A 22,622-nucleotide genomic window follows, 5' to 3' on the forward strand; every position below is an offset into this window, starting at 1 on the left:
GAGAGAAATAATAGCCAAGTCTGCAAACGGTCCATTTTTAGCCAGCATGATAAAGAAGTCCTCTCTGCTTTAACCTTATAAGAAAAGAAACTTTGAAACAAACAATCCACTTTTAGTTTTCTGTTTCTCTCTTTTTTTTTTTTTTTTTTTTGAGATGGAGTCTCACTCTGTCACCCAGGCTGGAGTGCAGTGGGACGATCTCAGCTCACTGCAACCTCTGCCTCCTGGGTTCAAGTGATTCTCCTGCCTCAGCCTCCTGAGTAGCTGAGATTACAGGTGAGCACCACCACGCTTGGCTACTTTTTGTATTTTTAGTAGGGATGGGGTTTCACCATGTTGACCAGGCTGGTCTTGATCTCCTGACCTGGTGATCTGCCTGCCTCAGCCTCCCAAAGTGTTGGGATTACAGGAGTGAGCCACCGCGCCCTGCCTCTGCGTTTCTTTTCTGTCTATGAAATTATCCCGATTGTTCTGCTCATTGGAACACTGTTTCTGCTTTATAGAGTGAGACGTTGCCTGATTCTAGAATAGCAGGTAAAAGTTAATTAAGATCTTTAAACTAAATTTGTTGTAATTTTGTCTTTTGACATGTAATTTTCTGTATATTCGTTATACTTCAATAAAAAGTTAAAAGAAACATAACTAAATTTCTATTTGAAAACAGAAGCTCTTCCTTTTGAAGGATGCCTTGCTGCTCCACTTTCCATTCACATTCACCTCCTGAGAGAGGTGAAGATCTGGGTTGCTAAGATGGAAGAAAGGTCAATTCTTTGCATGTTACTCAAGTGATGCACTGACACAATATTCTCACAGTTCTCCCTCCCCCCCACCCACACACACCCAAAAGAATTCAGTGTATTAGCTTTGCTTTTTAGTGATTCACTCAAGCTAAAGTAAGAGTTTATGTCTGGTATTACGTTGAGAACTTTTGGAAGATTGTCTTCCAGGTTGTCTTTAGACCATCTTTGTATCTGGTTTTTGCTCTTTGTTTTTGCTCTGAGATTCTGCAACACAGATTTATATGTGTTGAGACAGTCTAAAAAATTCCATTTCTCCCCTTTTACAATTCCTGCAGATGTTACTCACTACATGTCTGCAGGAATTGGTGCAATCTTACACTCTGCCTTGAAAACACCTTTCCATTCTTCACAGCTTTGTTCCCAGTTGAATTTTTGGGTAGAATTGCGTTAGGTCTATTCATTTAATTTGGGAGAAACTGACATCTTTACAATTTTTCCTCTTTTCACCCAGGATCATGGTAAGCCTCTCCATTATTTGAAGTCTAATTTCATCCTACTTGGATATGCTTCTTTATGACTCTGTAGTTTTCTACATATAAGTCCTACATCTTTCTTGTTAGAGTTTTTCGTAGTTGCTTTATGTTTTTTTGTTGTTGTTGCGATTGTTGCTATTGTGAATGGAACCCTTTTTTTTTTTCATTCAAAAATGAACCCGTGGAGCGATAGGATCTCTACCACCTCTTTCGGCTGTGAGACTCTATGGTTTTTCAGTTCTATGAGAACATTCTACTCGCGCCTACATTATCTGAACCCAAAGGACGATGGCAACCACGAGTCTCCAATTAAAGGGCCGCTCTATCTCGCCTTTGTTCTCCTCTCGGTGGTTACTGCGCAGACGTAGTCGCCCAAGTCGCGTCCCCGCCTTCCCGGTCGCGGGCCCAGCTCGGGAGCGCCGGCGCACTGGCGCGCTCCGTTTACACGCTCCGGGGCCTGTAGGCGCCGCGAGTTCCGGCTGTCGCCGTCGCCGCCGCGGCTCCTGGAGGTCGGTTGCGACGAGTAACGGCGCTAGGACGAGCTCTGCGCCTTCTTTTTCGATATGTACCCGAATTGGGGCCGGTATGGCGGGAGCAGCCACTATCCGCCGCCGCCGGTCCCACCGCCGCCGCCAGTGGCGCTTCCTGAGGCCTCGCCGGGGCCCGGGTACTCGAGCTCGACGACTCCCGCGGCCCCCTCCTCCTCGGGCTTCATGAGCTTCCGCGAACAGCACTTGGCGCAGCTCCAGCAGCTGCAGCAGATGCACCAGAAGCAAATGCAGTGCGTGCTTCAGCCCCACCACCTTCCTCCGCCCCCCCTGCCGCCCCCGCCAGTGATGCCGGGGGGCGGCTACGGAGACTGGCAGCCGCCACCGCCACCGATGCCCCCGCCACCCGGGCCGGCCCTCAGCTATCAGAAGCAGCAGCAGTACAAACACCAGATGCTCCACCACCAACGAGACGGGCCTCCTGGTTTGGTTCCAATGGAGCTAGAATCCCCCCCTGAATCTCCGCCTGTGCCGCCCGGGTCCTATATGCCCCCATCTCAGTCTTACATGCCCCCACCTCAGCCGCCACCCTCTTACTACCCCCCGACCTCATCTCAGCCCTACCTGCCTCCTGCTCAGCCGTCCCCTTCGCAGTCCCCACCTTCCCAATCCTACCTGGCGCCCACCCCTTCTTACTCATCCTCCTCCTCTTCCTCGCAATCCTATTTGAGCCATTCCCAGTCCTACTTGCCCTCTTCTCAGGCATCTCCTTCCCGCCCCTCCCAGGGCCATTCTAAATCCCAACTACTAGCTCCACCACCACCGTCCGCCCCCCCTGGAAATAAGACAACTGTCCAGCAAGAGCCTTTGGAGAGTGGGGCCAAAAACAAGAGTGCTGAACAGCAGCAAGCCGCCCCTGAGCCAGATCCCTCTACGATGACTCCACAGGTAAGAAAGCATCTGCCTGAACCTCATCTTTCACCTAGAGGGCCCTGAATGAGCAGGCCTCAGATCTTTAACCAGTGCTTAGTCTAATTCCAACACACAATGACTAGCTAACACTCCAAAGGATTCCGTAAGAGTCAGAGGGCTGACAGCTCAGCTTTTTAATTAGCTAGATGTGAATTACTAAAAAAACAGCGTTTGTAGATGTGTGTGGATTACATACAGTGGTGAGGTGGCTCAAAAGTTACCTCTCAGATACATTCCTTGGTTTCTTTGACCATCCTCTTAGATTTTGTTGCTGTTGCAAATAGATTTTGTTGCAGAGGGTCTTGTTTTAAAATTGTATTTTAAACCAAAATTTCCATTTGAGAGAAAGCGTGAAAAAGAGGCCTCTCCAAGGGCTGACACTTGAATGTTTGTAAACTTTATGATCAGTTAGCTTCTTTTAAAAATATTACTTAGGGGCCAGGGATAGTTGTTAGCTTCCTGAATTAAGAGGTTTCAGAAAAAGGATGGAAATCTTGTCTTACCAGGACCATCCTAATTATGCTTATAGGTACATATACAATACATAGATGAGTCCCTAGACCCTTTTGGGGATCTATTGGTCCATTTTAGGAATTGACCCAGACATCCTTTTCTCATATTATTTAAAGATTGTTTTAAGATAATGGGCAATTTTCTGCATTTCATTGTTATTACCATTCACTCCAAAGAAACAGCCTTGGAATTTGGCCAACGTAAAAAAAGTTTGGTGATATCTTTTCGTGAGAGTCAGCCATTCTTATCCCACAGAACAGACAAATTGACAGGGTAACAGTAATAAACGAGTTCTCCCTTGAGAGAGGGAAAGTCAAACTAAAGCAGAATAAATCAGTTGTTATGATTTCCTGAAGTAGACACTTTTTCAGCGATTACTAATTTACCTTAGATTCACTAAGGAAAAAAGAGAATCTTGTAATATAAACGCTCAGATTTACCTATAAAAGATTTCCAAAAGATAGGGGTGCAGTATTATAATTTTACGGTGGTTTGGCATTAGAAATTAAGAACAGAAGCAAGTTGTTTTAAGAAATGATGCTTGGCACATCTTCTGGAGAAAACACTTGGGATGCTGAAATAAAGTAGTAGAATAATGATTCTGTTGGCTTACATCGAATTTGTACCATCTCACCAGTTTATTTTCCCCAGATTGCTCTATTATAGAGACAGACTTTCTGTCCTCTTTCCCACCCCACTCTGAAGTCTTTAGTACTTTTGTTGTCAAACATTCTTAGAGTTAGTCTGAGCCAAAATAGGACATTTATTTTCTCATTGTACTAGACTGTTTTTCTGACCTTACAGAGAGACAAATTAATTGTATTTTTGGCTTTTTTTGGGAGGAGTGTGTGTGTCAGATCAGGCCTTAATATGTATAGTTACTATGAACAGTGCTTTTACTTTTCTGCCTTTGTACCCTTGTCTGTAATGAACTCAGTGTCTTGAATATTCAGTGCCTGCAATTCTTTGGTGAGAGGCAGAAAGAGTGGTGGAAAATGAGACTTGTGGTGCACATAGACCAGATCAAGAAGAGCCTTGAAGCCTGTGGCTTTCTTTCTTCTTTCTAGAATTCATCCTAACCTCCTCAACCTTCTGTTTCTCCTTAGAGTTGTATTGCTTTTATAGCATATCTCAAATATCAAGGTTTCCATGAAGCCCTGCTTGTGCTCACCCATCTGGTTTGGTTCTGTTCTTCAGATTGTAAGTCCCTTGCAGACAGGAATTATCTTGCTTATCTTCTTATTACTATAGCACCTAGGACAGTGCCTTGCAAATTGTAGGCTCTTCACGGATTTGTTGAATAAAATACGAGAGTTGTCATGTTCTAGACTTAGGATATGTTGGTTTATTAGATGATAAATATTTCTTCATGCCAGTGCCAGTCTCTGGCAATCCTTCTACATATTTATTATTCTTTGATTCATATTTTGTTTTTGGAATGTGTCATTCAAAATTTCTTATCGTGAAATATTTTTAAAATACACAAAATAGAGAAAAAAGTATGATTCCCCATATATACCCATCATTGAGATTCAACAGCTATCAAGATTTTGCCATGTTTACTTCACCTAGGCCTTTTTTATTATTGTTGCATATATATATATAGAGACAGGGTCTTGCTCTGTCAGTCACCCAGGGTGGAGTGTAGTGGCATAGTCTTGAGTTCACTGCACCTCTGCCTCCCAGGCTCAAGCCGTCCCACGTAGCTGGGACTACAGGTGCATGCCACCATGCCTGGCTATTTTTCTTTCTTTTTTTTTTTTTTTTTTTTTTTTTTTTGGTAGAGACGGGGTTTTGCTGTGTTGTCCAGGCTGGTCTTGAACTCCTGAGCTCAAACAGTACACTGCCTTGACCTCTCAAAGTGCTGGGATTACGGGCATGAACCACCACACCTGGCCTCTGCTGAAATATTTTAAAGCAAATCTTAGATCTTATGTCATTTCATCCCTACATTCTTAGTCAAGTACCTCTGTAAAACAAAACAAAACAAAACAAAAAAAGACCTTTTCTTTTCTTTTTTTTTTTTTTTTCTGAGACGGAGTCTCACTCTGTCGCCCAGGCTGGAGTGCAGTGGCGCAATCTTGGCTCACTGCAACCTCTGCCTCCCGGGTTCAAGCGATTCTCCTACCTCAGCCTCCTGAGTAGCTGGGATTACAAGTGCATGCCACCACGCCTGGCTAATTTTTGTATTTTTAGTAGAGACGGGGTTTCACCATGTTGGTCAGGCTGGTCTTGAACTCCTGACCTCGTGATCCAGCTGCCTTGGCCTCCCAAAGTGCTGGGATTACAGGCGTGAGCCACCATGCCCGGCCAAGACCCTTTCTTAGATAAACACATTGTTAACACCTAATAAAGTTAACAGTTTCTTGGTATCATCTAATACCTGATCCGTTCAGATTTCCGTTATTGTTTCATTGTACTAATGGAACTAAAAATAATTCTTTGATACCATCCATGTTAAAATACCCCAAATTGACTCAACAGTGTTGTTGTTTTCTGTCCTCACAGTCTGTTCCCAAATAATGTTTTGTTGGTGTGTTCAAGTCAGAGTCCAAACAGAATACTGAAAAGACTGTTAGTATAGATCAGGGTTTCTCAGCTTCGTCACTATGGACATTTTGGGCAGGATGATTCTTTGTTGTGGAGGGGCTTGTCCTATGCATTGTAGGATGTTTAACAGCGTCCCTGACCTCTACCCATTGGATGCCAGTGGCAGCCCCCAGTCCGACAACCAAAAATGTTTCCACACATTGCCAAATATCCCCTGGAAACAAAATTGCCCTCTGTTGAGAACCCTTGACCTAGGTCAGTCCCTCCTATTTTCTTTTTCTACCTCATGTCTTTGAACTTGATGAAAAATCTGTGTCAGTTTTCCTGTAGAATGTCTGACATTCTGCATTGTCTGCTTTTTCATGGTGTCACATTTGACTTGTTCCTCTGTCTTCCACATTTTTTTTTTTTTTTAATTAGAAGTTAACTCTGGAACCTTCATTTAAGTTCAGCTTTCTTTTGGCAAGTGTTGCATTCCTCATGGGACACCTGATGCCTGATTGTCCCACTGTTAGTAATGCCATTGGTCTCTCTACTGTAAAGCTTTCTATCAATCTTGCATCTAATGTTTCAGTCTACTGGTTCATCAATTGAAGAAAGACCTTGCCTAAGTAAATTATTTCATTAGACAGAGGTTGCAACCTGGTGATTTTTTTTTTCTGCCGTTTCTTCCACAGTTACTATATAGAGTTCTGTAAAGAAAAACTTTTGCCACAGATATTTGATTGGAAATATAGTTGGTATAGGAAAGATAAGATAAATACTTGATATTTTTCCAGGTATTTTCTAGTTTTTTGGGTAAAGCGTTGATGATTTAATGGAATGTGTTTGTTTGTTTGTTTGTTTGTTTTTGAGAGAGAGTCTCACTCTGTTGCTCAGACTGGAGTGCAGTGGTGAAATCTCGGCTCACTGCAACCTCCGCTTCCTGGGTTCAAACAATTCTGCCTTAGCCTCCCAAGTATATGGGATTACAGGTGCATGCTACCATGCCTGGCTAGGTTTTGTGTTTTTAGTAGAGATGGGGTTTCACCATGTTGGTCAGGCTGGTCTCGAACTCCTGACCTCAAGTGATCCACCTGCTTCGGCCTCCCAAACTGCTGGGATTATAGGCGTGAGCCACTGCGCCCAGTCGGAATGTGTCTTTTTGAATAATTAATTTTTCTATGTGTTTAAAGGACTGATTTATTTATTTAGTTAGAGCTGTTGGCTTTGATTAGTTTTTAGAGGTATCATTTATTTAATGTTTAAGTACTTACTGACTAGCAACTATGTGCCAGGTACTATGAGTACTGTGGTTAATACTGGAGATGAAATGGTTAACAAGATAGACATGGGACCTGCCCTCATTGACTTCTTGTTTCAGTTGTGGGGGAAGGGAGAAGACATTTAGTAAGTAATTAAGAGGAGACGTACAGAGTGCTATGGGATTATAAAATATCACTAGATTATTCCCCAAGGAACTGGCAAAGGCAAGTTTTTTTTTTTTTTAAGTTACCACTGTATTCACAGTACCTTGCATAGGATCTAGCACATAGGAGGTGGAGAACAAATATATTTTAAATAATTGAATATAGCTGGGAGCTCTAACCTAATTAAAGAGGATTCTCTTTGTAAAGTGATATTTTTTATTTTTTATTTGTTTTTATTTTATTTTATTTATTTTTATTTTTTTGAGATGGAGTCTTGCTCTGTTGCCCAGGCTGGAGTGCAGTGGCGCAGTCTTGGCTCACTGCAACCTCTGCCTTCCGGGTTTAAGCAATTCTCTGCCTCAGCCTCCCTAGTAACTGGGATTACAGGTGCCTGCCACCACGCCTGGCTAATTTTTTTGTATTTTTATCTTTTTTTTTTTTTTTTTTTTTTTTTTGGAGACGAAGTCTCACTCTTGTTGCCCAGGCTGGGGTGCAATGAATGGCATGATCTTGGCTCACTGCAACCTCTGCCTCCCGAGTTCAAACAATTCTTCTGCCTCAGCCTGCCTCAGCTACTCCCAGGAGTAGCTGGGATTACAGGCGCCTGCCACCATGCTCGGCTAATTTTTGTATTTTTAGTAGAGACGGAGTTTCATCATGTTGGCTAGGCTGGTCTTGAACTCCTGACCCCAGGTGATCTGCCTGTCTCAGCCTCCCAAAGTGCTGGGGTTACAGGTGTGAGCCAGTGCGCCCGGCCATTTTTTTTTTTTGTATTTTTAGTACAGAAGGGTTTTCACCATCTTGGCCAGGCTGGTCTTGAACTCCTGACCTCGTGATCCACCTGCTGCGGCCTCCCAAAGTGCTGGGATTACAGGCGTAAGCCACCACGCCGGGCCTGTAAAGTGATATTTAAGTGAACTCTAAAGAATAAGTAGGAGGACTGGGTGCTCACACCTGTAATCCCAGTTCTTTGGGATCATTAGAGGCCGGGAGTTCAAGGCCAGCCTGGGCAACAAAGTGAGACCCGCCCCCCGCTACAAAAAATTTAAAAAACTAGCCAGGTGGCCAGGCGCAGTGGCTCACGCCTATAATCCCAGCACTTTGGGAGGCCTAGGCGGGCAGATCACGAAGTCAGAAGATCAAGACCATCCTGGCTAACATGGTGAAACCCCATCTCTACTAAAAATATGAAAAATTAGCCGGGCGTGGTGGTGGGTGCCTGTAGTCCCAACTACTCGGGAGGCCGAGGCAGGAGAATGGTGTGAACCTGGGAGGCGGAGCTTGCAGTGAGCCGAGATCGCGCCACTGCACTCCAGCCTGGGCGACAGAGTGAGACTCCGTCTCAAAAAAAAAAAAAAAAAACCTAGCCAGGCATGGTGTTGCATGCCTGTAGTTCCGGCTACTTGGGGGTGGCTGAGGTGGGAGGATTGTTTAAGCCCAGGAGTTCTCGTGCCACTGCACTCTAGCCTAGGCAACAGAGTGAGACCAAAAAAAAAAAAAAATGAGTAGGCCAGGTGCAGTGGCTCATGCCTGTAATCTCAGCACTTTGGGAGGCCGAGGCAGGCGGACTACTTGAGGTCAGGAGTTCAAGACCAGCCTGGCCAACATGGTGAAATTCTGTCTCTACTACAAATACAAAAAATTAGCTGGGTGTGGTGGTGCACGCTTTTAATCTCACCTACTTGGGAGGCTGAGGTGGGAGGATCACTTGAACCCAGGAGGCAGAGGTTGCAGTGAGCCAAGATTGCCCCACTGCTCTCTAGCCTGGGCGACAGAGTGGGACTCCATCTCAGTTAAAAAAAAAGAAAAAGAGTAGAAATTAACCAGAAGTTAGAATTCAAAGAATTAAGTTCAATAAGGCTCACTGAAAGCTCAGGGTGAGGATGGTAGGTATGAACTAGATCAGGGAAGGCCTGTAAGGACTTTATTCTAAGGGCAGTTGGAAGCCATTGAAGGATTTTACATAGATGAATGTGACAGATTGGCATTTTTGAAAGCTCACTCTGCTTGCAGTGTGGAGAGCAGAATTAGAAGGAGCCAGAGTGATTTAGAGAGAATAGTTACTGAAGTAATCCAGGCAAGAGATAATAGTGGTTTAGACTTTGATGGTATTAGTTGAGATGGAGAGAAGTGAGAAGAGTGGAGAAATATTTAGCTGCTAGAATCCACTTTGAGGTTGAGTAGTTATGGAGAGGGAGGCATCAAGATTGATTCTTAGGTTTCTGGGCTGGGCTGTAGGGTGGATGGTGGTCAAATTTACTAAAACAGAAAAACCTAAAGGAGGAGGAGGAAGAACATTTCTGGGGGTGAGGAGAAAATGATGAGTTAGGTTTCAGACATACTGAGTTTGGGGTTCTTGAGACATAGATTCCAAATGGAAATGTCCAGTTGGAAGTTAGATATAGCTCTGGAGTCTAGATGTAAGATCTGGGAGACATAGATTTATAAGTCATCAGCATAAAAATGGTATTTGAAGACACAGAAATAGATGAAGCCTCTCGAGGAGTGTGTGTAGAGTAAGAACTGAGGTTAAAGGACATTAAGCCTAGCTCCACAAATAGCAGTATCTAAGGGAACCAATGAAAGAATGGCCAAATAGGTATTCATATTAGGTTGGTGCAAAAGTAATTGCAGTTTTTGCTATTTTAATGGCAAAACCACAGTTACTTTGGCACCAATGTGATAGATGGAAAATCAAGATAGTGTATAGTGCGGTGCCATGAAAGTCAAGGAACAGACTCTAGGAGGAGGGAGTCATCAGCTGTGTGAAGTACTGCTGAGAGGTCAAGCAAGATAAAGACTGCGAGTTATCTTTTTCACCTACTGACATGTAGATTATTGTTGACCTTGGCAGGAGCAGTTTCATAGTGACTGAAGCCATATTGCATTGATTTGAGAAGTGATGGAAGGTGAGGAAATGGGGATGGTGAGTATAGACAACTCTTTCAAGAAGTTTGACTGAAGGAGAGAGAGAATGAGGGAAGGAGCTGGAGGAATAGATGCAGTAAATGAGCATTAAAAAAAAAATAGGTGGGGACTAAGCTTATCTGGTGACCCTGATTCTTACAGTAGAATGTGAATCTCAAAAATATTTAAGCCTATTTTAAATAAATTTCTAAAATGGAAAGCCAATTCATTATTTTACCAGGTGTCCTCCCTGCCCCCTGCTTTAGAATATAAGGCATAGAACATTGTCTTATAGGCATTTATGATAACCTGGATAAGGAAGGTAATCTTCTAAAATTAATCTTTAAAACATTACACACAAACACTCACCTCCTTTATATTTCTCCACTTGGAAAATCATTTAGTATCTAGTTCATTACTAGCAGCAGTGGTCAGTAAGTGCTTCCTGAGTACATTAAAATCAACATGTTTCTTTTTTTTTTTTTTTCATAGAGATGGGATCTTGCCATGTTGCCCAGGCTGGTCTGAATTCCTGGGCTCAAGTGATATTCGTGCCTCGGCAGCATCTTTCTTAATAACAGTATTTGTGACAAATAGTTCTATATTCTTAATTTTTTTTTTTTTTTTTGAGATGGAGTCTCGCTCTGTCACCCAGGCTGGAGTGCAGTGGTGTGAGGATCCGGGCTCACTGCAACCTCCGCCTCCCAGGTTCAAGCGATTCTCCTGCCTCAGCCTCCCGAGTGGCTGGGATTACAGGCATGTGCCACCACTCCCGGCTAATTTTTGTATTTTTAGTAGAGACAGGGTTTCACCATGTTGGTCAGGCTGGTCTCGAACTCCTCACCTTGTGATCCGCCCGCCTTGACCTCCCAAAGTGCTGAGATTACAGATGTGAGCCACCACACCCAGCCAATAGTTCTACATTCTTTATGTTTGAAATCCCTTCATTCAATCTCGTTTTAAATGTGACCTATACTATGATTTTCCTCTACCAATAAAACAACATCCCATATGAAATGGAGTTATCTGATATGATGGGACATTCAGAAGAGCTGGCATCATTAGCAAGTTCAGGCATGTTTTTTTCTTTCTAAAATAGGGATAATCACACTTCTCTTAGGGTCAGTAAGGACATTTGTGAGTGATATTATTATTTATTTGCAGAGCTTCAAAAATGTGCTGAAGCCTATCCTAGGATTGAATTAGATCTGGTTACTACTTATAGGGTTCATATTAAATAGAAATTGACCTACAAGGCGGCCGGGCACGGTGGCTCATGCCTGTAATCCCAGCACTTTGGGAGGCTGAGGCGGGCGGATCACAAGGTCAGGAGATCAAGACCATCCTGGCTAACACGGTGAAACCCCGTCTCTACTAAAAAATACAAAAAATTAGCCGGGCGTGGTGGCAGGCGCCTGTAGTCCCAACTACTCAGGAGGCTGAGGCAGAAGAATGGCGTGAACTCGGGAGGCGGAGCTTGCAGTGAGCCGAGATCGTGCCACTGCACTCCAGCCTGGGCGACAGAGCAAGACTCCGTCTCAAAAAAAAAAAAATAAATAAATAAAAAGAAATTGACCTACAAGGCATACTGTCAGTGAATCAACAAGTACTTCAGCCCTTAACAAGTTCTTAACCCTGGTCTGGATCTAAGACAAAGCATGAGAATAGGTGATAAAAGAAGAAGCTGATAAAGAATCTCGACCTGTACAGTTTTCATCCTGTACAGTCTTTATATCTTTAGCATTGGCTTAGTTTGTGAAAGATAGTTTGCATCTTTGTATCTTTTAATAATGCTTTCAAAGCAACTTTAAAAAAGGACTTTTAACTTCTACTTGAAAGAGAATGTACTAATTTTTTTAAAACTGAAGGATAAGTCTGTTGATGTTTTCAGTATTAAAATAATAGAAGGAAGTGTTTTAATGCTACATTATTATTATTTTTATTAATACTACATTATTATTATTATTATACATTATTATTATTATTATTATTTCATGGTCAGTGTGCTGTTTTCTTTCTTTCTTTCTTTTTTTTTTTTTTGAGACAGAGTCTTTCTCTGTTGCCCAGGCTGGAGTGCAATGGCACGATCTCGGCTCACTGCAACCTCCGCCTCCCAGGTTCAGGGGATTCTCCTGCCTCACCCTCCGGAGTAGCTGAGATTATAGGTGCGTGCCACCACACCCTACTAATTTTTGTATTTTTAGTAGAGGCGGGGTTTCACCTTGTTGGCCAGGCTGGTCTCGAACTCCTGACCTCAGGTGACCTGCCCGCCTAGACCTCCCAAAGTACTGGGATTACAGGCATGAGCCACTGTGTCTGGCCAAGTGTGCTGTTTTCTTACATTGAATAGTAAAAGTACAGATACTCTTCAACTTACAGTGGGGTTACATCTCAATAAACCCATTGTAAGTTGAGGATAATGTAAGTTGAACATTTAATACAGCTAGCCTACTGAATACCATAGTTTAGCCTAGCTATTAAATGTGCTCAGAAAGTTTACATTAGGCAAAGTCATCTGGCCACACAGTACACAGTAGAGTATTGGTTTTTTTCTTGTTTTGTTTTGTTTTCTTTGAGATGGAATCAGTGAGTGGTGCGATCTTGGCTCAATGCAACCTCCACCTCCTGGGTTCAAGCGATTCTCCCGTCTCAGCCTCCCAAGTAGGTGGGATTACAGGCACCCGCCACCATGGCCCAGCTAATTTTTTTGTATTTTTTTTGTTTTGAGATGGCGTCTTGCTCTGTCGCCCAGGCTGGAGTGCAGTGGCGTGATCTCGGCTCACTGCAACCTCTGCCTCCCGGGTTCACGCCATTCTCCTGCCTCAGCCTGCCAAGTAGCTGGGACTACAGGTGCCTGCCACCATGCCAGGCTAATTTTTTTATATTTTTAGTAGAGATGGGGTTTCACCATGTTAGCCAGGATAGTCTTGATCTCCTGACCTCATGATCTACCTGCCTTGGCCTCCCAGAGTACTGGGATTACAGGCGTGAGCCACTGTGCTCGGCCTTTATTTTTTTGTATTTTTGTAGAGACGGTTTCACCATGTTGGCCAGGCTGGTCTTGAACTCCTGACCTTAGGTGATCTGCCCACCTTGGCCTCTCAAAGTGCTGGGATTACAGGTGTGAGCCACTGCACCTGGCCGAGGATTGGTTGTTTGCCCTCATGATGTGTGGCTGACTAGGAGCCTAGGGCTCGCTGCTGCTGTCCAGCATCACAAGAGAGTATCATACTGAATAATTTGAGCCTGGGAAAAGATCAAAATTCATGGTATGGTTTCCAGTGAAGACATATCACTTTCACACCATCATAAAGTCGAAAAATCGTAAGTTGAACCATTGTTAAGTCAGGGACCATCTGTAATTATATCCTGGGAGCTGCTGATTATATGTATAATAGTTAAAAACAAAAAACCCAGTCATGGGTTAAACGTCAAGATAGAGTTTATGAGATGGAATTTATTTTTCCCAATAGATTGGAACAAGTTTCAGGTAATAGTAATGAGTGACTGAGAGGGAAGGGCTTCAGTTGATCAATAACCATTTATTGACATCCTACTATGTGCTCTAGCACTATGCTTGACTACCAGATAGGATATAAAAAGAGGGGAAGGCAGCTGTCCCCTAAGAAAAATTACATTCTTTGAGTGAAAAGTAGGTAACAAATCAGTATGTTTGGTGAGAAAAAGGTATGTATTATGTATATTTAATGCATCTGTTTGTGTATGGAAAATTAGGGGAGGTTATACTATAAAATATTAACAGTGTAGGAAATCCTAGTTATCTAGAGATAATTGGATTAGAAAATAGGCAAGTAAAGTGAATTCATTTAACACAGGAACCAAAAGTTTATTGTAAAACATAAAACATTTGATTGAGACCCAGTCTGGATAAACAAAGCTGAAAGTGATAAGGATAAGCAGATTTTATATTTGATGGAATTGTTATAAATGAAATCATAGCCAAGTTTTAGAATGAACGAAGAATAAACTATAGATTGGGTTTCTTTGCTGTAATTTTTGTGGGAAAATTGTATAACAACATTATAGATCATCTTTTATTTCATTTTTTGACATGTTGAAAAAATATTTTAGGGATTTATCGATTTTTATAGGGACTGTTTTTCAACCTTTGGTATTCAGGCCATTCTCTTTTATAGTTTTTACTGTAAAGTACTGTTTGGTTGTTAACTGGTGGGACTTCTAGCAGATCCTCAGCTGCCAGTAATAAGTTCCAAACATCACTTTCTTGAAATACTACATCCATACAATTGTAGTAGAATCATATGCTTTTGTTAGTCAAATAAGTATACAGGGCAGTTCATCAGTGAATATTTTAGTGTTATAACTTTTGGTTTTCTTTATGCAACCTTGTAACCATGGGAAATTATATAATACTAGGATAATGACACTCCTGTAGTTTTTTTCTGAGTGGTGAGATTTCTTTTATTGATTTTAATTAATTAGTTATTACTTACCTGTGTAGTCAGTTTTCTTTATTTGAGATTTTTAAACTCACCACAGACACTGAATTAGTGAATACTGAACCAGTGCTCCTTGGGGAAATACAGGGTTAGGTTCCTGTGAGTCTCCTGTCACATTTTCATCAACTGATGAACACATAGCTTTGTTTATGTGTGTTTCTGTTTAAAGAACCTTATTTAGTACATACTGTTGATTTATTAACATTGTACTCATGGCCAACAGCACTGTAGCACTTGCCCAAACAAAGCTGACCTAACACAGATATTTTCTCTGTGAGACATAAGACCGCTTTCTTGCTCTTGGGACACTAAACAGCACCTCAGCTCTATGCCTGGGGGCCATTTTAAACAGTGAAATCAACAAAAAAGCACAAAAGTTTGAAAAATGTGGCACTAAATAGACTGAAAAGGACACTTATTTATAGTATGGAGCTGGAACAAGAAGGCAGAGCATCACCTTGCACTTCATCTCAGCTGGGAATGCACACGAGTCAGGAGACTCATGTTTTTCACTGCTGTCCACATGTTTGGGAATGACTGGGAAAGCTCAGTGAGTATGGATTTTGGGTTTAGAAATAAATTTTAGGTCGGGTGTGATGGCTCATGCCTGTAATCCCAGCACTTTGGGAGGCCAAAGCGGATCACTTGACTCCAGGAGTTTGAAACCAGCCTGGGCACCATGGTGAAACGTGTCTCTACAAAAAATACAAAAATTATCCAGATGGTGGCACATACCTGTGGTCCCAGTTACTCGGGAGGTTGAAGCGGGAGGATCATTTGAGCACAGGAGGCGGAGGTGGCAGTGAGCTGAAACTGCACCACTATACTCCAGCCTGGGTGACAGAGGGAGATGACCCTGTCTCAAAAAAAGAAAAAATTTTAGCAAGTAGGCAAATTTGCAAATACAGAATCCAAGAATAATGAGGATTGGCTGTATTTTCTAATATTTCCATACTAAGCTTATTGTTGTAATTTTTAAATGAAAGCACAAAATAAGCTTTCAGAAAATTAAAGTACAGTATAATTTAGAAGATAAAGCTAAGGCTTTTAAAATAAATAGAAAGCATTTTAAAACACAGTATATTGGCCAGGTGCGGTGGCTCACACCTGTAATCCCAGCACTTTGGGAGGCCAAGGCTGGTGGATCACCTGAGGTCAGGAGTTCGAGACCAGCCTGGCCAACATGGTGAAACCCCATCTCTACTAAAAATACAAAAATTTAGCTGGGCTTGGTGGTTGGTGCCTGTAATCCCAGCTACTCGGGAAGCTGAGGCAGGAGAATCACTTGAACCTGGGAGGTGGCGGTTGCAGTGAGCCAAGATCATACCACTGCACTCCAGCCTGGGTGACAGAGCAAGACTCCATCTCAAAAAAAAAATAAAACACAGCATATTCTCTTATATGTGTGTACATCTGAGTATGGGTAGACTAATGCTACAACAGGTGTTTAAAAGGGGGAGGAGGCTGGGTGCAGTGGTTCACACCTGTAATCCCAGCACTTTGGGAGGCTGAGGTAAGAGAATTGCTTGAGCCCAGGAGTTCGAGACCCGCCTGGGCAACACAGTAAGACCTTGTGTCTATAAAACATAAAAAAATTAGCTGGGCGTGATGGTGCATGCCTATGAACCCAGCTGCTCAGGAGGCTGAGGTGGGAGGATTGCTTGAGCCTGGGAGATCGAGGCTTCAGCGAGCCATGTTCAGGCCATTGTACTCCATCCTGGGTGAGAGAGCGAGATGCAGTCTCAAAAAAAAAAAAAAAAAAAAAAAGAGGGAGGAGCGCTAGAGGAGAAAGAGAGAAGGCAGAGAAGAGAGGTAGGACTGTTCAGTTATATTCATTAATTACAAGACCCCTGTCAATAAATCTGAACAAACTGAAGCCAGGTTAAAAATAAGTAGCTGTGAATACTGAAGGGATTTACCCTGATCATTTATCAAAAAGATGGCTCTCACCTCCAAAAGCATGTGTTTTATTAGAGTGCAGAAGCATGTTGAATTAATATGTATGGTTTAATTTAAATGTATAAATTTGAGGGAGGAACTGAAATTTTTCTGTAGCCTGTGTTTAAGATCTTTTTAACTTATTTGTCTTCCTCAGTCTAGCTTTGCCTTTTCTTACATATAGACACATGAACACAGACATAATGATAGCTCCTTGTCAACACCAAGTTGCAGAGATACATGATTGTCAATCAGAATTCTCAAAAATTGTTTCTGTTGTAGGAACAGCAGCAGTATTGGTATCGACAGCACTTGCTTAGTTTGCAACAGAGGACAAAAGTTCATTTGCCAGGACACAAAAAGGGTCCTGTGGTAGCAAAGGATACACCAGAGCCGGTAAAAGAAGAAGTTACAGTACCTGCCACCAGTCAAGTTCCAGAATCTCCTTCTTCTGAGGAGCCCCCATTGCCACCTCCAAATGAGGAAGTGCCACCTCCTCTCCCACCTGAGGAACCCCAGGTAACCATATAATTAATTGTTTGTGTTTATTAAATTATTTAACTTTTTTCTGATTCATTTATGTATACTTTTATCATAAATGGATATATATTTTTGTTTTTTTAAGTACCTATAAAGTTGCGTTTATGAAATAATCAGATGTCTGTTGTATCAGGTTTGTTTATTTATTTATTTATTTATTTATTTATTTTGAGACAGGGTCTCGCTCTGTTTACCAGGCTGGAGTGCAATGGTGCGATCTTGGCTTACTGCAACTTCTGCCTCCCAGGTTCAGGCAATTCTCCTGCCTCAGCCTCCTGAGTAGCTGGGATGACAGGCGCGCACCACCATGACCGGCTAATTTTTGTATTTTTTAGTAGAGATGGGGTTTCACCATGTTGGCCAGGCCGGTTTCGAACTCCTGACCTCAAGTGATCCACCTGCTTCGGCCTCCCAAAGTGCTTGGATTACAGGCATGAGCCACCACGCCTGGCCTGTTGTATCAGGTTTAGAAAAGGAAATTTTTCCTAGTTTGAGTGAAGAGTTGGATACTCTTCTGAATCGAGTGCCTCTAAGCACTAAAGGAAGATGCCAGCATATGTTCATAGTGACAACACGGGGCAATAGTTGAGTGCATGAGCTTTTAGAGTCAAGCTACCCAGGCTATAATCCAGGTACTGCCACTTGCCGGTAGTGACTGGGCAAATTTGTTAACCATTCCGTGCTTCAATTTACTCCTCTGCAAAATGGGTATATTCAATAGTAGCTATCACACAGAGGTACTAAAGCATTAAATGTGATAATTCTTGTCACTCAGCTTAGTGACTGGCACATGGGAGGTTCTCATATTGGTCCAAAGGTCATTGTTCTCCCAAGAGCCTTATATGAAGGGTTTAATCAAACCATTATGGTTATATTGTAGTCCATTGGTGAAAAGTGACAAAAAAAAGAAAGGGATTTTTCATAGAGTGAAAAGGTCTATAACTTAAGGTTCACTTTTTTTTTTTTTTAGACAGGGTCTCACTCTGTTGCCCAGGCTGGAGTGCAGTGGTGTGATCTCAACTCACTGCAGCCTCAGCCTCCCAGGCTCAAGTGATCCTCTTGCCTCAGCCTTCCAAGTAGCTGGGACCTGTCTTCCCTCCCCTCCCCTCCTTTTTTTTTTTTTTTAAGATGGAGTCTCCCTCTGTCGCCCAGGCTGGAGTGCAGTGATGCGATCTTGGCTCACTGCAACCTCTGCCTTCAAGGTTCAAGTGATTCTCCTGCCTCAGCCTCCCAAGTAGGTGAGATTACAGGTACCCGCCACCATGCCTGGCTAATTTTTGTATTTTTAGTAGAGACGGGGTTTCACCATGTTGACCAGGCTGGTCTTGGACTCCTGACTTCAGGTGATCCACCCGCCTTGGCCTCCCAAAGTTCTGGGATTACAGGTGTGAGCTGTGGTGCCCAGCCTGGGACCACTTTCCACTGGGAAAATTGTTGTCATATTTAGGAATAATAAGATTATTATTCCAGTGAAGACTATAGAATTTATAAACTCCTTTGTATTAGTATCCATAATAGTATAGATAGAGCTATGTGTTTTATCTAAAGATAGAATAGCTGCTCTCAATCCAAAAAGAACTGAAGATACTGTGTTTGACAATTGGATATTTCTAAGTTGTAGGGATTCTGGACTTTATAATACATTTATAAAATATTTTTGCTTGCTGTTTTATGACTTACATAAAGATGTGTCTTCTTTTATCTTTAGTCCGAGGACCCAGAAGAAGATGCCAGGTTAAAGCAGTTGCAGGCTGCAGCAGCACACTGGCAGCAGCACCAGCAGCATCGAGTCGGTTTCCAGTATCAGGGAATAATGCAGAAGCACACTCAGTTACAGCAGATTCTACAACAGTATCAGCAGATTATACAGCCCCCACCACATATACAGGCAAGTGCTTCCATAGTCCACAAATAGGAAGTTGCCCCAAGACATTGAAAGGATTTGTTATTCTTGAAAGATTTAAGTGTGAAAAACAAAAGATACCAACAGTTGAGAATTAGTTGTTTCCCAAGGGGTGCCCAAGTAGTTATCTGCCACATTACCTGGGGGACTGGGAAGGGGTTGGTTATAGTAGAGTTTCCTGATCATGTCAACCCAGGCCAGATGTTAGCTTACTATTGCTAAGGGTCTTAAGAGCTGGGGATTTTTACCATATAGCTACAGGTTAACCTGTGTTTTGCCTGTAAACTACTACAGTAACAGATAAGCAAAAAGGCCAAAAACAGCCATCACAAAAAACCTAAGCAAATATACTGTAAAAGATAAAGTGACTTAGATACTTGTTTGTCTTGTATCTTTGAGGGGTAATGTTGTGTCTGTGTATCTATAATAACAGATCATTTTTCAAGTTCTTGAAATTATCCATATTAAAAACTTGAAAAATACTTATTGCTAAGATAGGTATTTGCTTTATTGTTTGGTTGGTTTTTCCAACTCTGTAGTAAGTTGTCTAAGCCAAAGGAAGGAAGAAGAATGATCATCACTCAAAGAACTTAACGAACTTATTCTTAGCCTCCCAAAGTCTTTAGTGTTCTAATTTCCTAAAGCGTCAAATGCCCTTGATTCATTAATATTTTAACCTATGATTAATTCTCTTATATGAATGGTTTTAAATAGTTTTTTATCCCTTTATTTGTAGACCATGTCTGTAGATATGCAGCTGCGGCATTATGAGATGCAGCAGCAACAGTTTCAACATCTTTACCAAGAATGGGAGCGAGAGTTTCAGCTATGGGAGGAACAACTCCATTCCTATCCTCATAAAGATCAGCTTCAGGAGTATGAGAAGCAGTGGAAAACATGGCAGGGACATATGAAAGCCACTCAGAGCTATCTCCAGGAGAAAGTCAATTCATTTCAGAACATGAAGAACCAGTATATGGGGAACATGTCAATGCCACCTCCTTTTGTTCCATATTCTCAGATGCCTCCACCTCTACCTACAATGCCCCCTCCAGTGTTGCCTCCTTCATTGCCACCACCAGTGATGCCCCCTGCCCTCCCTGCTACAGTGCCACCACCTGGCATGCCCCCACCTGTTATGCCACCTTCTCTACCAACCTCTGTTCCCCCACCAGGGATGCCTCCTTCTCTCTCTTCTGCAGGGCCACCACCAGTTCTCCCCCCACCTTCCCTGTCTTCTGCAGGGCCACCACCAGTTCTTCCCCCACCATCTCTCTCTTCAACAGCACCTCCACCTGTCATGCCCCTCCCACCATTGTCTTCAGCTACACCTCCTCCAGGAATACCTCCCCCTGGAGTTCCACAAGGGATACCTCCTCAGTTAACAGCAGCCCCAGTTCCACCAGCCTCCAGTTCACAGAGCTCGCAAGTTCCAGAGAAAGCTAGACCAGCACTGCTTCCTACTCCTGTGTCTTTTGGTTCTGCCCCACCCACAACTTACCATCCTCCATTGCAATCAGCTGGTCCATCAGAACAAGTGAATTCAAAAGCTCCTTTGAGCAAGTCTGCTCTGCCATACAGTTCGTTCTCATCTGATCAAGGACTTGGGGAGTCTTCAGCTGCTCCATCTCAGCCAATCACTGCAGTGAAGGACATGCCAGTGAGATCAGGTGGCCTGCTTCCAGATCCTCCTAGAAGTAGTTACTTGGAAAGTCCAAGAGGCCCAAGGTAGGTCTGCTTTTTTTCTCTTTTTTTTGGTTTGGCTATTTTATTAACTTAGGCTATTTGGTTCTCGATGGTATAAAAAGCTTCATTTATACAGTGTTTATACTCTCTTTGTACTTACATTGTCTGCTTGTTAGACATCACATATGTAATCTAGAAAAGGTAACATTCCTCCATTTCTTTGATGTCTCTGCTTTTGTCCTATATGTAGAGATTATAATCCAGAATGAATGTAGTATTGTGGAGTAATGCTTATCATTTTGTATTGACTTATTAGCTTTAAAAATAATATTAAACTTTATCTTTTTTTTTGCTTTTTCATTCATTTGACAAATAATTGAATTGGCAATTACTATTTGTTAGATAATTTGTTAGTTGTTAGAGATAAAGATGAATAAGCCAATATTCTACTGGCTTGAGGCAGTGAAATTTAGCATAAGGTAAGTAGGACTTTTATATTACCCATTCAGCAAATATTTAAGTTCCTGCTCTTGTACTTAGAGCAGTGAATATAATAGAACACATAAAATTCCTGCCCCCATGGAGCTTACATCCTTTGTATTTTCCCCAGTTAAGGAGATACTTCTGTTTTGCCTAAACAACATATTTAGAAAGAAAAAAAAATTGCTGGTGTGTAAGTTTTTTCTCTTTACCTTCTAAAAACTGTTAAATCCATTTTTTCCAAGTTTGTAAAAATAGATTTTTCTCCCCAAGTTGACCTAAATGATAAATTTTCTATGGAAATTATTATTATTTTTTGAGACAGGGTCTCGCTTTTTCACCCAGGCTAGTGTGCAGTGATACAATTATGGCTCAGTGCAGCCTCGACCTCCTGGGTTCAAGCAGTCCTCCCACCTCAGCCTCCCAGGTGGCTGGGACCAGAGGCGTGCACCACCACATCTGGCCAGTTTTTAAAAAATACTTCATAGAGATGGGGATCTTCCTATGTTGACCAGGCTGGTCTCGAACTCCTGGGCTCAAGCGATCCTCCTGCCTTGGCCTCCCTGCCTGCCTTGGCCTCCCAAAGTGCTGGGATTACAGGCATGAGTCACCACGCTCAGCCAGAAAAATACTTTAATCAGTTTTTTTTTCTCAGTTGGGAATTGTAGTAGAAATGCATACTCCTTATACAAAATTCAAACATTACAGAAAAGTGTAGGAAAAAGTGGAAGTCACCTAATTCCACCATCTGGAGAGAATAATTTTAAAAATATATGTTGCAGAAATGGGATCATACTGAGTAGATTATCTTATAACTTATTTTTCCACCAGTCTGCGTATCGCTTAGATTTTCATCTCAGTATCAATGGATCTACATCATCATTTTTTTCAACCTCATTTTAACATTTGAAAACAAAATATATCTTTTATTCCCCAAGTTTATAATTCTGAAAGCAGTGTGGCACAAAACTCCATCCACAATCAAAGTTAAGAGAAAGGGTAATTAACATGAATTCCTCTGTGTACCAAGAAGCCTTGCTAGAGACTTTACACACATTATCATCTCATGGGAGTCTTCTCAACAACCTGTGAAGTAGGCAGATTATTCTCCATTTACTCTTAACAAACTGGCACTGAGAGGACTGGGTAACTTGCTCAGTCAGGATTATTTAGCTGGGTGAGTAGAACCCCAGAATAGGTACAGTTGAGTCTGGAGGGTCCCCAAAGCAAAAGTACTATTTAAGCTCTGTTTACTGCCATGTTTCAAGCCTATACTGTCAGTGCTTATTTGGCATGTGTATCATCTTGATTTGAATTCGTTCTTATCTCCTGGAATGAGCATTGCCTTTTAGATCTGTTAACTAATTTGCTATCAGAGAAGTACATTCTTAACACCTCATGAAACATAGATTTCCTGCTCCCTTGATTTCTGTCATGTTAATATTTTCTCTCTTTGCCTACTAAATCTTGGCTGTGCGAATT

General features: G+C 42.2%; 1 protein-coding gene across 5 annotated transcripts in view; it reads left to right on the plus strand.

Annotated features, from left to right (window-relative positions):
* Positions 1-1,660: 1,660 nt before the first annotated feature.
* YLPM1 (YLP motif containing 1) overlaps positions 1,661-22,622 on the plus strand; it is a 98,707-nt gene continuing 77,745 nt past the window's right edge. For all 5 annotated transcript variants that reach the window (XR_008493655.2, XM_063651862.1, XM_054448448.2 and 2 more), the window contains exons 1-4: positions 1,661-2,709; positions 16,814-17,050; positions 18,780-18,959; positions 19,711-20,702. Coding sequence is in view for 4 of the 5 variants with exons in the window: in XM_063651862.1 (XP_063507932.1) it covers positions 1,837-2,709; positions 16,814-17,050; positions 18,780-18,959; positions 19,711-20,702 (2,282 nt within the window). In the remaining variant the exon portion in view is untranslated. The remainder of the gene's footprint in view (positions 2,710-16,813; positions 17,051-18,779; positions 18,960-19,710; positions 20,703-22,622) is intronic.

The sequence above is a fragment of the Pongo pygmaeus genome, chromosome 15, assembly GCF_028885625.2.
Source record: "Pongo pygmaeus isolate AG05252 chromosome 15, NHGRI_mPonPyg2-v2.0_pri, whole genome shotgun sequence".
Classification (NCBI taxonomy): domain Eukaryota; kingdom Metazoa; phylum Chordata; class Mammalia; order Primates; family Hominidae; genus Pongo; species Pongo pygmaeus.